Source organism: Cottoperca gobio, chromosome 16 (genome assembly GCF_900634415.1).
Source record: "Cottoperca gobio chromosome 16, fCotGob3.1, whole genome shotgun sequence".
NCBI classification, from domain to species: domain Eukaryota; kingdom Metazoa; phylum Chordata; class Actinopteri; order Perciformes; family Bovichtidae; genus Cottoperca; species Cottoperca gobio.
The window spans coordinates 1,926,050-1,943,625 of record NC_041370.1 but is presented as its reverse complement, the minus strand read 5'-3'; the positions used below and the strand labels follow the sequence as shown (position 1 = coordinate 1,943,625).

The 17,576-nt window shown below is 42.4% G+C and overlaps 2 protein-coding genes across 5 annotated transcripts; one reads left to right on the top strand and one right to left on the bottom strand.

Moving 5' to 3' along the window:
* Positions 1–471: 471 nt before the first annotated feature.
* ensab (endosulfine alpha b) lies at positions 472–8,602 on the bottom strand. 3 transcript variants are annotated; one of them, XM_029451140.1, is made up of 4 exons: positions 8,385–8,601; positions 5,712–5,834; positions 5,162–5,332; positions 4,277–4,413 (listed from the first exon to the last, which is right to left on the bottom strand). In XM_029451140.1, exons 1-3 carry the CDS (start codon positions 8,439–8,441, stop codon positions 5,186–5,188), a joined length of 327 nt encoding a protein of 108 aa, XP_029307000.1. In that variant the 5' UTR covers positions 8,442–8,601; the 3' UTR covers positions 4,277–4,413; positions 5,162–5,185. The 3 variants fall into 3 exon arrangements, with proteins under 3 accessions (XP_029306999.1, XP_029307000.1, XP_029307001.1); XM_029451141.1 differs by lacking the exon at positions 4,277–4,413 and adding an exon at positions 4,422–4,718 and having other exon boundaries at positions 8,385–8,602; XM_029451139.1 differs by lacking the exon at positions 5,162–5,332 and having other exon boundaries at positions 472–4,413; positions 8,385–8,594.
* Positions 8,603–9,000: 398 nt separating this feature from the next.
* On the top strand, positions 9,001–15,089 carry hormad1 (HORMA domain containing 1). 2 transcript variants are annotated; one of them, XM_029451138.1, is made up of 16 exons: positions 9,001–9,098; positions 9,288–9,337; positions 9,975–10,119; positions 10,222–10,285; positions 10,397–10,433; positions 10,586–10,606; positions 10,801–10,827; positions 10,950–11,017; positions 11,686–11,840; positions 12,581–12,738; positions 12,911–12,979; positions 13,337–13,397; positions 13,824–13,876; positions 14,278–14,361; positions 14,492–14,539; positions 14,825–15,089. In XM_029451138.1, exons 2-16 carry the CDS (start codon positions 9,305–9,307, stop codon positions 14,915–14,917), a joined length of 1,116 nt encoding a protein of 371 aa, XP_029306998.1. In that variant the 5' UTR covers positions 9,001–9,098; positions 9,288–9,304; the 3' UTR covers positions 14,918–15,089. The 2 variants fall into 2 exon arrangements, with proteins under 2 accessions (XP_029306998.1, XP_029306997.1); XM_029451137.1 differs by having other exon boundaries at positions 9,002–9,098; positions 11,683–11,840.
* Positions 15,090–17,576: the final 2,487 nt, after the last annotated feature.

Sequence of the window (17,576 nt, the reverse complement as noted above, 5' to 3'; positions counted from 1 at the left end):
CCTCAATTAACACTGTCCCTGCTCTCTGAAACATTAGTGAAGGATTAATTTATCTATTAATGTCAGATAGACTATTTATACATTCTAAAAGATATGTAGTGTTATGAGGAGATTATTGGACGGGGTAATACTGTGAAGATATAGATTTTTAACAGTATATAATGGTTTAAGATAATAAAGATGATAGAAAAACATTATTAACAATAATAATAATAATAATAATAATAATATAGCCGTTTTCTGTAGTTGTTTCCTCTGTTTTACATTTTATTTTTAAGTACAGTTCAAACAAAACGATTTCTTCCAAGTTATACAATGGCATTGTTTTTTTTAAAAGTGCAGTTGTGTTATGCAGCAATTATGGTGGCATAAGTCCTTTGACATTTTGATGAATGACAGCCAACTTTGATCTCGCTCTGACACTGATCCTTGTTTAATAAAGAAAAAGAAACCCTGGCTGGAGGCTGCATGGACATGTAATTTATTTAATGCAATAAATTTAAAAACGGGGCCATATTGCTGACAGTTATAGCCACCGTGTCCTGCACATTAGCACACATAACCTTTAGAATCACATGAAGGTGTATTGACACATTTCAGTTGAAGAACAGCAGTTTTTTTTGTCATCGCAGTCTGTGACACATTTTGACAAAGTGTTCTTCTCTAAACAACTGAAACTTTCCATGTAATGTCAGGAATGCCGGAAATTTCCATCAGTTTTCAACTGAAGGACACGTTAGAAATAAAGGATTGTGCTTCCCCCTGGTGGTCAGAGGGAGTTTCTACTCCTTCTGCTCCTCCATCATGTGTTTCCCCTCAAGATTCAGCCTTTTTACGCTTCAACATGGGATCTTTTCTTATTACAGTCCACTATGTAGGCTCCAGCACATATATATCTCGTACGAGAGCAGAGACCTAACATCAACGAAAAACAAGGAAATCGTATTAATGTAAAAGTTTATTTCAAATACTGACAAAAATCCTCTCACCTACTCCCACACAACTGAAACATTCCAAGTACTCCTGTACGTTCTGAAGTCTTAAAATCATTCCTGTGTTCTCCAGTCGTCCTCTTTATCATGTAAACCCTTTTTGTTTTCTCCTTGGAAGCAAGGGTGCCTCTGATTTCCCTGCAGTTATCTTGGGCAAGGATGCAAAATACTAATTATGCAGTAAGAGAACACAAGAACAAAAACAAAGAAAACATTTAATTGCAAAACAACAAGAAAACAAATAAGGTAAAAGCAGCACAAAAGTACTTCAGAGCACACAGCCTGTCGTTTCTTTATACATTCTGGCACGTGTTTATGTAGCTGAACGAGTGTGTTGGGTTTTGAAACGTACCCTGTGTTTTCCTCTCGTTGAAAGGCTCTGTGCGAAGCCAAACATCAAGGAGCATTCAAGAACTCCTGTCCACTCTAGTTTCATACAACATGTTGTAGCTTGTACACCCATTTCTTTTAGCAATCTTTACTCTTGAAAGTACAAAACGGTAATCTTTTTAACACAATATGATGCTAAATGGTCTGTTCTTGTCAATCAAAGTGACACAAAGAGTTTGCAGACTTTTCTGGCTGTCAGGACCAGAAACACTGGAGCTGTAGGACTCTCAAACAGAGGTACTTGGGGAGAACTGGTAGAATCAAAGAGGACAGGTGTTCTTTACAGGGTATCATCTCTTAGATTTGTCTTTGACTGAATCAGCAGCATTTACACATATTTTCATATGATACAGATTCACATAGCTTCTGCAATTCACTAAGATAGAGCAGAAGTAGTGTTAAACAGAAAGGAGAGAGGAACCATTGAATCAGAAAGAGTGAAAAGCAGGTGGGAAACAACACAAAGATCCCTTCCTGTTGAAGTCTATGTACAATGGCTAGAACAGAGAAAAGCAGTGCATTCATACAACACCATAACAAGCACATACGTACAGGTCAGTTCTCTCGCCCACTGCACATTTGAAAGTCTCGATGAAGAAGAAGTGAGGTTGAGAATGTGATGGTGCATGCACCCTATCACCTAGCCTACATGGTGGAGAGTGCGTGTGTGAAGGTTCCCTGAAGCAGTATTATACAAGGAGGCTGATTCTCAATGAGCGCCGGCGTCCAGTTCTGATTCTTGAATGTGTGGACGGCATGCATTCAAAGTCTGCAGATTGGTTGATCCCATCCTTCACCTCTTTCAGAGGCTGAACAACATTAACAGGTGGGATAAGAGTGCCGTTTGGCCCCTCACCATGTGTTATAAAAGCTCTCTCTGCTTTGCCAAGTGTTGGCGTGAGTGCGTCCTGCAGGCATGCAGTGTCCCACTTTAAGCCCGCCATCACGATCTTGGGAGCCGAGCTGACACCTGTCGCTACCAGGCTGCCTGCTGTTTACCCTCCCACTTTGTTCTATGGGGCGATGGTAGTAGAAGCAGGTCTAAACTCCAGCTACGGTTTAAGGGAAGCAAAGTCAGTTTTCTTTTACTAAAGTTAGTGTTTCAGGGCAAGATGTCAAGGGAACCACTACGTCTGACTGTGATGTACAGTATACGTTGAGTAGATACAGTATACAAGGGTTGAAAACCACCTCCAACAAAAAGATGTGAAACCAAAGTCCTTTACCTTTAACAAGCAGCTTGAGCAAGAACAATTATTTTGGTCTGTCCCAAATGTCCGAAAACAAGTTTCACATCACATCGCAGACAATGAAGGCTATGACTATTTGTGTCTCGTCAATGCGACTTTTATAAATCGGATAAAGCAGTTTTACTTAAAACACGTGTTCGCATGTCACACTGAAGTGATAACAGAGTCGGTTCTCTGTGTTTCAAAGATGGCGAGAACATAAGATGTCTGGCTCGTGGTGACATCACTTCTCAAACCTCCATGAACTCCAACCACAATGTGAGCCAGAGCAGCGGGGGCTGCAGATGATTAGATGGGAACAGTCTCATTGGAAAGACAAAGGGAACCAACCGGAGAGCTGCAGTGTGACATTTGGCTCCGTTGGAAAAGCATAGAATTTACAAGCCAGAAATCCCAGGATGTAATCCCAAGTGAGTCGATTCAGCACTAACATTCCTCCCTCTGGTCCTCGGAGCGCCGAGCTCATCACGTCTCACGTGCTTGTTTCAGTATTATTTACAGAAGCATATACTCTACGCAGGGTGATTCAATACCCCCACAAAGGTTTTAGGCTCATAGTAAACACACGTCTTGATGCAACTCAACAGCAACCAAACAGATCGGCAGCCATTAAAAATAATACAAGGACATAATCAGCTGGCTGTTGCTCTGGGCCGCCAACAGGAGCGTGTCTACGTGGATTGTCGGGACAGCGAAAAGGGAAGGAAGGAAGTGTGACTGTGGACGTTTCAGGGCTCCATGTGTTTGTTTAGATCACTCCTATCACAGAACAGTTGTCCCACTCCCAACATGTTATTATTTATTTGTTTCAATCATGCAGCATATTTAGATTGAACAGGAGGAAAGGATTAAAGCAACATGAGCAGAGAGAAAGAAACAAAAAAAGTGGCGCTTCAAATCCCCGTTTGGCTGAGCTGCAGCTGACGACCTCGACCATAAGGTGGCCGAAGGATGAGATGAAAGGAAGCTTCCATTCAATTCTCCTATTTCCCAATATTGTGTCAGTGAATGCTGAATAACTCTTAAGCTAGGCAGCTGCCCCTCACAGACTTGGTATGCAAGCAATGATTGACATACATCTTTCAATCCCTCCCGCCGAAGGCAGCCACCAGCATACATGGGAACATGAAGATCAGAGAACGCGCTGCAATCATGGTTCCTAACTCCCTTACTCGCATTATTTTGGTGTCATTTAGGATGAAAAAAAAAAGACCAAGCATACTATACAGACTACAAAGTGCATTAACTCACCAAACCCAACCCCTGCCCGATGACACACCTACTGTGATGCCTCTTGGAACAACGAAAACCAAGACATAAGGGAGGCGGTAGAGCCGAGTGCGCAGAGGGGGCAGAGCTGTGCGTGGTGGGAAGGCAGAGAAGGCTGCGACCTCACAGGACGCCTAAACCTCCACCCCTCCCACCCCGCTCCACCCACATACAAGCAAATGGAGTTTTAACTTATACAACTCTGCCCGACATGTTAAAGCCAGAGGTGCCTGGGGATAAAAAGGGAAGGGAGGGGAGGGGATGGACATATTGGGGACACGGGTGAGGAGGAGGGACATTTGACGGGAGCCCCAGGGGGGGTTAGGGTGCTTCTAGGATGACGGAGGCTAGCCGGCTAGCTTGCTGGTCACCAAGGAGGACTTCCTCTGGGGCAGGTCCTGCGGCGTGGGAATGTGGTCGCCAGTCACCAGGTTCTTGTCGGGCCCTGTCACGGGAAGCTTCTTCATCTTGGCCTTGGCCATGTTGTAGTCGCCTGAGTCGAAGTACTTTTGCTGTGTGAGAGAAGAGATAAGAGGAGCTCACAGCTTTAGGGACATGCTGCTTACTGACTCCAGTGAAGCACGGAGGATATACTGTATACTGAAGGCATCATCGGCCCCTGCAGCTGTTGCTCCTGTCCATACTGGACCTGTGGAGACACTTCCTTATGCAATCCCAATATAAGATATGGATGACAACACTCAGTCCTCATTCTGTGCAAATCTATATTCCAAAGTTCAGCTGAAGCTTATATGATGCTTCTCACGCTTGTTGGTCTTGTGGTATCTCCTGCCTTCTTCTTCTAGTGTCCTTCCCCCTAAGGTTGGACATTTCAAGCAAAAATATGATTTGATATTTACTGGGAACTACCGACCATTATCATTATTACTCCCGTAAAAAACAAAAAGAAGGTAAATAATAATTAATTAAACTATCTTTATTATGTACTGACTTCCTGACTCATGAGTTTCAAAGTTCAAGTCTGTCGTATGAAATTCCCTGGATTTTGTTTTCCATCTCTTTAATTGAAATCGCATTAATAAATAATATTTTCAAAGCCAGTATGAGCAGGAGGGATCATTACAGCAATAGTAATGTATTAAGGTAGACTTCTTACTTGTTTTAACCTTTTCTTTTAGCACCAACAGTAAATGTATTGTGCCGATTCAATCAGCTAAAGAATCTGTAAGAGTTTGATATCATCAGTCTCTGATGATGGCCAATCTGGGACTTATCTTTTGATTAAGTGCTGCAATTTACTTTTTGGCTTTCCCTTCAGCAGCCTCAGCGACTCCTACTCCTCGTCAGTGATTTCCCAGAATGACTTTCAACAATCTCCAGAGGTGGAAGTTCTCTGTAACATATACAGTACGTGTAGGTGGAGGAGAAGTGAGAGAGAGAGAGAACGATGCCTTTGTGTGCTTTGCCCTGCTGTTCAAATTACAAATAAAAATAATCCGTCTAAGGTTGTATTTCACATGCCACCATTGTTGCTGCATTGCATTCTGGTCTACTGAGGTTCAGTCGATGGAGAAATTATTTTTCTCTCTGCTTCAATGGATTTAGCTGTGTAGGATTGTTGAACGGCGCTCTAGAGAGAAGCCCCTTCCTCTTTGGTGGTGAGCGACACATAATGTTCATCACTCATTACATTTTATACAATTAAACTCATTCACACCAAATGCAGCATGGTATGTATAATCAGGGATGCAGTTTCTAACAGAAACATGCCCGCTGTGGGGATCACATCTCAGACACAATCCTGTCTCCACATCTCTGACCATGAGGTAAACAAACAAAGTTCACTTACCCCTTTCTGTAGTCTCTTCATCAGGAAGTCTGAGCCGCCGGGCTTCTGGCCCAGGCCGGGGTACTTGGCCTTCAGCTTGGCCTCCTCTGCCTTCACAGGGTTTGCATTCTTCTCCTGGGAGTCCTGTAGAGACAAGAACAAACGGACATCAACACTCCTCCTTCTCAGAAAACAGGGCCTCTTTCAAGCATCAGCTGATAAATCTTCAGAAAAATGTAACAGCTGGAAAAGCTGTTTATGTGACAGTCACTCATTTAAGGTCATCGCCTTACAATTAAGAAACACCTAGATTCCAGCAGTGAAGTCTACTGTCACAAACAGGCAACTTCACTTCAAAACTGTACAAACCTATGCTGTGAAGTGGGCTAAACACCAGAACAATGACTAGTGGGAACTGAATATACTTCACAACAGAATGTTCTTCTATTACAGTCTCTTATATGACCATCATTCCTGACAAGAAATAACTCAAGATGAGGACAAAGCTTGGTACAAACACAGATCTAAGCTTACACACTGATAACGAACCTCTTTGGGATTCATGTTTACAAGGATGTTGTGCACAAGAGCATCATGGATGCATCTGTTAAAGCTAAACCTAGTCCTGTTCCACAAATCTACTTCAGTTGAACTACTATTGTAAAGCAAAACAGTATTCCACATGAGATAACTACTTACAATACTTACACGCTTTTATTTTCAGTTAACGTGGACATACAAAATATGGAATTGAGGTCAAGAAACAATAACTTCACAAGGATTTCCAGCTCTTACAACACCAGGATGGAGTTACAGAAGCCTGAGGTGGCAATCAAAACAAGTATTTGTTCAGCTCACAGAGTAACACTGGCCAAACAAGTCCCTGACAGGTGGATATTGAGGCCAGTAATTTGGGCCACCAGGGCAAATGTTGTTGGTGCACACAGCCTAAATCAAGAGTTTTCACTGCATGTTATGCTTAATCTCTCTCAGGAAATAGTAGGTGTAAAGTGCACATTACATCACATTACAGTTCATTTAGCTGACACTTTTGTCCAAAGCGACGTACAAAAAAGTGCAAACAATCATGGGGATACAACTCCGAACAACAGGAATCTTGTAAGTACAATAGCTTCAAATAGTTTTCACTTAAACGATTGTACCCTTCTTCAAATAAGCCAGTTTGAAGTGCAACATACAGAAACAGTAGAATACAAATTCAACTATTAGCTATAAATAAGCCAAACCAATATATGCACGTAGGACTACAGCAGACAAACTCCAAAGGCCATTTATGCACTCCCTGCATATATACCTTGAGCCAGCAGCACACAGCATAGACCTACTTCCACTATGCAGACAAGATAGGGCACTCAGCCTGCATAGCTTGCTGGGGCAGGGATAAAATGTGACTCAGGACACAGAAGCCAATGAACACATTCCCTCAGGAGGAGGGGGTGGAGGGGACGGGGACGTGTGGCAACGACTGTGTAGATTCACTGGGGTCCATGACGAGAAATTTATGTGCTACGATGGATGGACTATATTCAGCCCCATAGCAGCGAACCTGCAGAATTTTCCACTTCCACAATATATGTAGTAACTGCTTGTTCCAGTTTACATTTATAAATCCAAACCATCACGTTCTAAACAAATCCTTATGTGCTATGAATTTGGGTCTGTGGGCTTTAGGAGGCCTGAACATTTCACTTATTTTACACAGATTTGTTTGTCAAACCAATGCATTACACTGAAACTTAATGTCTCAAGGTATGTGAACACATTCAAGCTTAAGCATAACAGGTTTGTCAACAGAAGTCAGAAACTTCTAACCTGCTGTGCAGCCAATCAGGTGCATGTAAGGGTGTGTTATTATATCAACAATGATGACCTATCATTATATTTATTGTGTTGTTGATATCTTTATACAACATTACCAAAAAGACATCAGAGTTATCAAAACAACTGCTAATTCAGATGTATCCCTAATTTATTTCTGAAGTCCATGAAAAGTTTATTTCTGAATATATATAGAAATATGATAGACATAGATAGTGGGATTTATATAATATCAAACGTCAACAAACTTAAGCAATAGAGACAAACTGCTGAACTAACTAATCACACTGGATGTATATGCTGACCCATACTGCTGTCAACATGTTTGATTAAGCTGTGTTTTAAGTACGCACACCACTGACGTTGTTGTGGCACTGTATGGAAATGCGGAAGCACTGTCACACTGCAGATGTTGTCACTGTCAAGAGACATCTCAAGCCATGTGCAAAACAGTGTTTCCGATGCATGCGTTTCCCCCAGTACTGTGCACTCAGTGAAACCACCAATGTATGTTTTTATTTGGAGACTGACGGCCCTCCGTGGCGCGTTTTGAGCCCCTCCAGGACAGACCAATGAGGCCCGAGCTGCTGTGGACTCGCCAGCCAATGACACAAGGCAAGGGACAAAACAAAGTGACACACTGGCAAGATGCTCTTGGACAGCTACGCTAAAACCATGTTCAACACACCGAACAGCTTACCATAGCTCATGTCTTCCAGTACTCCCCCCCCCCCCCCCTGCCTTGATGCAGTGCAGAGCATATACACTTCACTTGTGCTATCTGATGTTAGCCACTTCTAGCTAGCATGCTCGGTGGTTAGCCAACAACATCAAGACAGCAGTCATAAAACCCACCTGTTTTTCGTCCTCGTAGTCCACCTGAGTGTCCGAGTCCAGGTTTTCTGACGACATTGTGTGAGTGTGATGGACAAGCAAGTGTCCCGTGAGACAGATAACTCGAATAAATTAATATAAGAGGTACCGTTTGATGTACCTGTACTGAATCTAATCCTCCTTATCTGGACACGACTGCTGCTCCCCAAAAAAAAATGGCGTAACGAGATGTGACATCACCAATGAAGGGCTGGTTCCAACTTGTGATTGACGTATACAGTAACCAATGGAAAGTCAGTAATGGGTCAAGTGCCGCCAATGGGATGCCATTAACACTGCCGTTCTCTGTGATTGACAGCCCGTCGTCCAATCATTTTGTGGAGAAGTGGAGACTGGGGGCGTTGCGGGAGCTGCACTGCATCAACACAAAGTACCTGAACAACACACACGATATATTATCAATGTAACACGCTGTTTTCTTTTTTTAATACACTATGTGTTATATTAATAAATGAATATAGCAAAACTAGCATGATGTTGTCATTATTTATTGTTTGCAGTACACAAGCTCCCTGCTCTGTGATTGGCTACATGTTGATCGTGTTGCTGCCTGTCAATCAAACAAATAGCGGGAACGGTTATTTTACGTTGACGTTTCTTCTAAAGTTGTACTGATTGTATTTTTGTATATTGTATTTGATTTTTTTAGATCAAATATTCTTTCATTTTTGCCATGTAAGTACAAGCTATGTTAGTAAGAGCTCCATATTTTTGTCAGGAACTGTTTTTCTAGCTAAATGAGGATAATCAGCTAGCTAATAGGTGAACTTGCTAGTTGTAGCTTACAGTAATGCTAAGGTACTAAACTAGCTAGCTAAAGCGATCCTGTCGGCTCACATAACTTATCTCTGTTCTTTTATTTAGTTTCCCTCACCACTGCAATGGCTTGTGTACAACAAGTTAAAACTTCACAGGTAAAATGACTCCAGACTGACTAGCCTAGCTAACATTAATGTTAATGTATATTAAGTGTGTTGTGTTTCTGTTAGCTAGCTGGTACAAGTACAAACTTAAAGTTGTTGTCTATCTATGTTGTGTAATATTTTCTCCGTATTTTTCTCCGATTAGTTATTGTAACTAAATAAAGTACATTTGCTCATCTACTCATTTTAAGTTACTTATTAATATGTTATAATATTAAAGTCTTTTTAAAATCTCCCACAACCAGTATGAACATCACGTGGACCATATCATGAAACATTCTTATTATTAATATTTTGCTTGTTTTATTTATGTGAGACTTCAGAGAAAATATCACAAGTTATAAAAATGTTATGAAATATGTTGTAGGCTCACTGGATTATTGTTATTATTGTTTTAACTTAAATGATATATAATACTACATTGTATATAGTATTTTATTGTTTGACTGCTGAGTTGACATGCTGTCTCTCTCTAACACATTTCATTGTACTGTTGACCCTGTGTTAACCTCTATATGACAAATAAATCTTGAAACTTGAACTTGAAATGCAGCTGTTGGATGATTTCTGCTGTTTGTGTTAACTGTGATGAGTTAGCAGTATGTGATTCATTTCTTTCACCATGCAGGAGATTCAGCTGTTGCCAAATCAGGTTCTCTCAGAGCAGCAGTCCATGGTTGTTATGAAGAGGCTTCTGGCCATCGCAGTGTCTGGCATCACATACCTTCGAGGCCTTTTCCCAGAGAAAGCCTACGGCAGCAGATATGTTGAGGGTTAGATTATTTGTCTGCACATCACAGTGGCTAACAAGGTCTACTTACCATTTTGAAGTATTTACAAAGAAGATTCTTTACTCCTCTTTTGTCTTCCCACAGATCAGAAAGTGATGATCCTGAAAGAGGAGCGCAGCTGTCCCGGAGCCAATCAGATTGTTCAATGGTAAATAGCAACTTGCCGGCCACAGTCATAGTAGCCACTGTATGTGGAGAAATGTTGGAGGATATGTGTCACAGATAATGAGATGTGAGTTTTGAAAATAAATTATTTCAGGATGCAGGGATGCTTTGACGCCATCCAGAAGAAATATGTAAGTCATATTTAAACCTTTCCATCAATCAGAAGATGTCTGATTGAGCCATTAAGACATCATAAATGAACACAGCCAGTAGAATAAGTCACATTTCTTTCATGTTTCTCATAATAATTAATGTAGTGAAATGTCTTATTTCTTCCCACCAGCTGCGGACAGTCATTATGTCTGTGAGTATTTTGTCAATGACTTCTTAAGTGGTGTTTTTGAAGGATTAATTGTGATAAGCTCATTGGGATGAGCAGGCAAGTATTAGGAAATGTAACTTTACACACTTTTTGAGCTGATGTTTCAGCGTTTAGTCTTTTCTATAAGGCCTGAAAGTTTCATGGTGCTGATGGTTTTCCATTTGGCCCTTTTTCAGCTCTACACTGACCCAGAGAACCCCCAGGTAATGTGCAGGTTGTGTTGTTGCCATTGTTGATGTTTAGCAATGCTGCTCTACAGAGAACAAGCTGTTTATATGATTACTGTGTGTCTCATATATCGCACCTGTCTCTTCTTGTCTTTAAGAAAGTGACTGAGTATTACCAGTTTAGGATCCATTACACAACAAAAGGAGCGCAGATGGACTTTGAGAGGTGGGGTTTTGTTTTATCTTGACACTTATAGATGAATACACTTCATATCAATGCAGGAAACAAACACAAGGACAATACGAGTATGAATCACCTCTAAGTGGGCTTTACATTCACATACCAGGAAGTGACTTTATTTTCTGTCCAATCAGTGCATGAATGAACCCTTTATCGCCTTTAATCCCTTAAATCCACACGTGGCTTCAAAGTTAGAAAAAGGTATTTCATACTATAGGATCGTATGAAAGAAGTGGATAGATTCTGCTGGTTTTATTACTGCACTGTTACAGATAGAGTCATGCACATTTTTTAATAAACATGTAATTGCAAATGTCAGCATGGCATCTTAATGTACGTAACGATGATCACAAGTTGTGTTGTTTGAATGATGGACCTGGCTGACTTGAACGGGTAAAATATTTTACTCAGGAACTTGCAGTTGCAGCAACACAATAGCATTTAACAGATAGAGTGTTAAAAGTCTGAGTAGTTTTAGTAACTTAAAGTGTGACTGCACAACATCCACAGTGGCTGGCTCACTTCAGAACAAACCAAAAACTTGAACCTGCCAGCTGTCAAAATTGTTCCGTGGAAAAGTGACACCGCAGTCACATTTAAGCTGCACTTGATGGTTTGCGTTCTTTTCTCATCCTGCCTCGTTTCTTCTTCAGCAACAACAACAACAACACGGTGTCGGCGATGTCCTGTGGCAACAGTAAGAAGGCCAGCATCCTGCTGGTGAGGAAGCTCTACACTCTGATGCAAAGCCTGGGTCCTCTGCCAGACAACGTCTGCCTCAACATGAAGCTGGCTTACTACGACAATGGTAACACAAACACACACGGCCAGCATAAGTGCAGCGCAATTGAGCAACAGATTGTGAAGCTTTGCACACGTTTAATATTCCAATGACTACATGAGATCTTTATAAAACAGCTTCAAGCTCTCAAAGCCTTCATGCATCTGAGTCACATGTTAGACATTTAGCTGACGCTCAGACTCGCTGAGGAGCAGTCTGTCAGGTGGGAAAGTGCTTTTAAAAGGAGACAAATAAGAACACATACGATGACATTCAATATTTGCACAGTGTGCAAATCAATAGTGATTTGCAACTAGCCAAAAACTGCTGTAAAGAGACATTTGTAGGTTTAACAGAAAGGAAATCGTTGTTCTTTTATTACATGGTGGAGCTTCATTTAGGGTTATATTGTGAGGCCTCAGTTTAACCTTTCTGCGATTGTTTTCCAACATTTCCATATTTTACTAATGTTTCACTTCAATGTTTTCATTTTTGAGAACTTTATGCAGCACCGTGGAGACCGGCAGTCTCAGTTCTTATTTACAGGATTTAAATGTTAGGCTGCAGATCCTGCGTGTGAGGTCTTTGCACGGAAGATTTCAGACGGCCAGACCACACGGACATACTGTACATGTGTGCTTCTTTTACAGTATTCGTTTGTGGGATTCGTGAGCCATTATAGAAATTATACATGAACCGACGTGCTGCTGCTGCTGCTTTGTAGTCAAGGTTCGGTTTCTGTTACCGTTTCTCTGTCTGTTTTCCAGTCACGCCTCAGGACTACCAGCCGCCCGGTTTCAAGGAGGCGGACGGTGACACCATGGAGTTTGAGAAGGAGCCGCTTAAACTCACCATGGGCGAGGTGGTCACTCCCTTCCACACTTTGAAGTTGGACATGGCCACAGAGAGACAGAGACTGGAGCAGGTGACAGAAAGGAAGCATAAGACAGAGGGACAGGGGGACCTTTTATATCTGCTCTAATAAATATGTTAGCGATATGTTATTAACTCCTTCTTCTTCTTCATCTTTTTTGAGTTTGTTTTTACTTCAGTGGATAGCTGATTTGTGATTGACAGCTGTGCACGTTGGTCTTCAGGTGGAGGAGAGCGTTCATATGACGGAGAAGTGGATTGTGAATTTGGAGGTGGACGGCGACCTGTCGCAGGTCAGCATCTCAAACAACTCAGACATGCAGCTTGTTTACCCTCCACAGGACAGCGATCATTGTAATCAAATAATCATCTATAAAAACACCAATAAACGACCCACGCAGGTTTGGGAATTGAGGAAGTCATGCTTGTTTACTTCCAAATAAGACAGTATTATTTTCTGCATTTAGTTTTATTTGTATTTTCTTTTTAACCACAGTAAATCATAATTGTGTCACCAGTTGGTGAATGTGCTGAAACAGCTTCCTGACGCATTAATGTGAGGCTACAGGTCTGACGTGTGAGTCGTCGTGTTATCACAAGCACTTTGTTGTTGTGGTCAGTTTGTTCAGATTACATGTTTTAATCTTTAGACTCATGTGATTGAAGACGTGGAGAAGCTGGACAACGACAACACATATGTGGAGAACTCTGGTAATTCCACTTCACTTCCTCCAGGCTTCAGTTTGACCTTGTTTGTGTTTGATAACTCCTCGACGAGGCAGGAAATAACTGCCGGTCTTTAGGAGATCAAAACATTAAAAAAAAGGTTTCATTCTTAAACATGTTAAACATCTGTAAGCTGGGAGATGTAGTAATCTTCGAGTGAGCTGAGTAAAAGGATTTAAACCCCGAAAGCCTCACTTGGGATTGAATTCTGATAAAATGAAATTCAGTCTTTTTTCTTTCCACATCTTTTACCTCGAGGAGTTCCTGAGAAACGTTCCGGCTGTTCTATTCAAACAACCTTCAGGTTTACTGTTAAACAGAGTTCCTCTTTGGATCAAATGAAAGCACACTTTTGATTATTATACTTGTGAAACTATATAAACATCACCTTTTATTTTATTCTGAATGAAGAGATCCAGATGAGCCGTCATGAGAAGATCGAGAGCTGTGAGGAAGCCACAGAGGTACGTCTGGCATCAACCACACCGACCAACACATAACGAGCATGTTGCACAGAAAGTATACATACATAAGTATATGTATATATATTTATGTATGGTGGTGGTGAGGAATCAAAACAAAAGCAAAGCTTGTCCTAATAAACAGCAACTTAATGAGCCTCATGGCGTAAAAGTGGGTCTGGGCATTCTGGGGATTCATCCTGTGGAACAATAAACTGCCTTCAACGACTGGTGGGAGCGGAGACACCATTATAATGTGAAGTCTTTCAACACAAGGACAGGCCGCCACTGTTTTAAGGGTTTCTTGGCAGAATGACTATCAGCTCTGTGTAAACATGAAGCTAAGAGCCACTTCGAGTGCACTTAACGGTCGGTCGCGTTACGGACCATCTGTCCCCTCTCAGATGGACACTCTGGTGAAGAAGACCTCCGACATGAAGGTGGGCCTGAAGAGGACCAGGAGTGGACGGATCTTCAAATCAACTACGGTCAGTCAGCCACTCAGAAGTCGAGAGTTACAGCTGGAGGAGCTGCAGCACATTTATATTCTTGTTATTAACCTACAACTGTGTGTGTGTGTGTGTGTGTGTGTGTGTGTGTGTGTGTGTGTGTGCGCAGAGAAAACTGACTGTGAACAAGAAGAAGTCGGCTGCTATGAACAAAACGGTGAGAGACTCATCCTTACAGTGTTTATAAACTCTGATCTGATCCTAATTTAATATAAATATAAAGCTGTAAATGCCGCTAGCGAATCATAAAAGCTGCACTTTTACATAAACAGCGTTTCTACTGAAGACATGATGGGATGGATTTTGAGATGGAAAGTGCGTAGGAGCTCTGTTCACAGATGAGTCAGCACTGGTCTTTTTCTCCGAGTGGGATGTTGTCCGTCAGTGGTTTTAAGATTCTGTGTTTGACTTGATGCCAGTTGGGTGCGTCCTCTGTGTTCAGGTTTCTCAGTATGACATCCCCAACAGCCAGGAAACGGCGTCCTCCTCCGCGCCGAAGAAGCGCAAATTCAGCGAGCCCAAAGAGCGCTACTGACCTCACACCTCGCCGCTAACACAGCTGATGTTACACAGTTTTTACAGGACATCTCTCTCCTTATTGCGTTGATTTCCAGGCTGCGATATAACTCTTTGTTTAAATGCAGTTTAAATAAGTACAAATGTATTCTTTAACACGTGGACATGTTCGACTGTTTGTCAGTTTACAAAGCAGGATTTCATACTTGAATAAAAAAACTCAAATGAGTCCAGTGTCGTCTGGTGTCGCAGTTTCTCACACGTGGTTATAAAGTCAAGTTTTAGCTGCATTTATGAGTTAAATGCTTGTAAAACTGGATTTATTAATGTCATTTCTAATTCTAAATGTATGCACGGTTGTAGTTCCTTTGTGCTACGCTGACCCTGCATGAAAGTAAGACTAATTGATGCTCAGAGAAACTCATTTGTAAGTAAATGTGTGTGTCTCTGGGTCTTAATGCTGCTACACACACACACAAGGTGTAGGTTGGAACAGCCGCATGCAGACTCAGGGTTTGATGTGAGTCATGTGTATTGGCTGTAAGCTGGCGGTGATGAGGAACCTTGTATACATGTGTGAGAAGAGAGAACAACAAACACGACTGCTGCTAAAGTCCAGTTGTGCATTTGAAGTAAAGGTATAATCATTTTATTGCCATATGTATGTGTTTGTTGTGTTATTGATTTATGTGTGCTGTGCAGCCTACAGTATGTTTTTTTATTTATTTTTTAATCTGGCCCCGTGGACTGGAATCAAATGACTTGATTGATTAGTGCAGAAGCGCAGCTCTGGAGGCCGTACAGTCGTAATGCGCAGCAGCCGCTTCCATCAGCATTAGGAAGCTGTCACACACCTGTGCTCGCTCGGTTTATAAAAAGGAAATACAGTCGTCTTCTGCACTTTACAGATTTAGCAGTTTCAGCTTCCTGCCAGTAAAAACCTCTGGGACAGAAAATTAAACTCCGCCTGCCTCGTGAAAAACAAACCTCCATCTTTGACTACACCCAGAAATGCCACCATTTGCATGTGAGGTGCCTTAAATGAAGCTGTTAAGTGAAAGTGGATTATATCTGTACACAGTGACCTTTGGGCCCAGATAAGGGCCCATCAGCAGCCTCCCGCCCGGCAAACTGTGTTTTTAATCTCCTATTGTTTTTCCCAGAGAGAGGGACATTTGCTGATAGACTGCCTTAACCCACTGCGGATCAATACTGCAGGAAGCCTTTGTGATGCATATCCAAGCAGCCCCCACCTATCTGTGTGTGCAGCAGGCCAGAGGGGGAAGAGACTCCATCAAATCAGCCCTCACTTCCGAACGCTGGTATTGTCTCCGCCACCACATTTATTTCATTGTCTCTGTGTTTTTATGGGTGTTTCTTATAACAGAGGAGCGTAACGCAGGATGGACCTGGAAATCCATGGTGGACAATATGCACACAGCAGCGCACTGACGCGCTTTATGAGCCGTGAAATGAATCAGGGTTACCTGACCTCGCAGCCCGACTCCACTCTTTCAACACTTTTTATTATTTTGACAGCAGAGGGTTCTCTGGGTATTGATAAGTGATGAAATGCAATGAGGGTAAAGGCACCTTTGCAGGTCTAGCCATGTATTGTAGATAAGCAGTAGCTCAGCTAAAGACATTACAACAACACTACATCACAGAAATGAAAACATAAATAGCGCCCAAAAGGCAGAAAGTTTCTCCGATGGCATTAAATAAAGAAGATATTGAGAAACGGTCGTGTCTGGCTCCAAAGCAGGGAGACCCGCGGAGATGACACAAGACACAGACTTTTATAGGGGACACTTTCAATCACATCTTAGTTGAAAATTAACAACATAAGAACACGCTCCACATATCTAACGATGGAGGGGGGGGGGGGGGGAAGGAGTCTAAATTGCAATTTTTATTCGCCTCCACCCTCAATCCTTCACTCCGATCTTGGGACTCTACATCATTTCTGTACACACACATCTCCCAGAAATGAATTCTGAAATTAAATTCAGGGACACACGTCCAGCAGCCAGTGTTAACAGATCAATCAGCTGGCCAAACAGCAAGGGGGGGGGCCCGCCGGATGACCAATCACAAATCTGGGTTCGGCCTGTCTGAGTCGATAGCTTAGGTCCAGGGCCGTCCGGGTACGGTCAAGGCAAGACACCCTGACAGACTGATGGACAGACAGCCGCAGTCCATCCCAGGGCTCCATAGATTAAAGCCAGCTTCTGTGAGCCTATAGTCGTGGTGCGGTGATTGTGCCTGCAGGGCCTGTAGGCCCCAAGGGGGGGGGGGGGGGGGGGGGGGAGAGAGGAGTGGGGGGGGGGGCTTTACAGGAGGAGGGGGAGGAGCGAGAGATGGAGTGGACATCCAGCCCAGGGACCGTGACCCCTTTGACCTTGCCAGAAGGGCAGCAAATGTTTGTGAGCTGATTAGCGCTTCCCCAGCAGAGCTCACCGCTCACCGTTAACCCTTTAATATCAGGAGGGGGCGTCGGATGAAGACAACCCCGGAAATATGTCACTCAAAGATTTTCTAGAAAGAAATGCAGTTAAAACAAATTCAGATTTTTCTTTAGGAATAAAGATTCTCACACACGTGTATAAAACAGCAGCAGCAGCAGCAGCGTGTACGTTAGAGGTGAAGAGGGACTCAGTTACTCTGATGCACTTTCA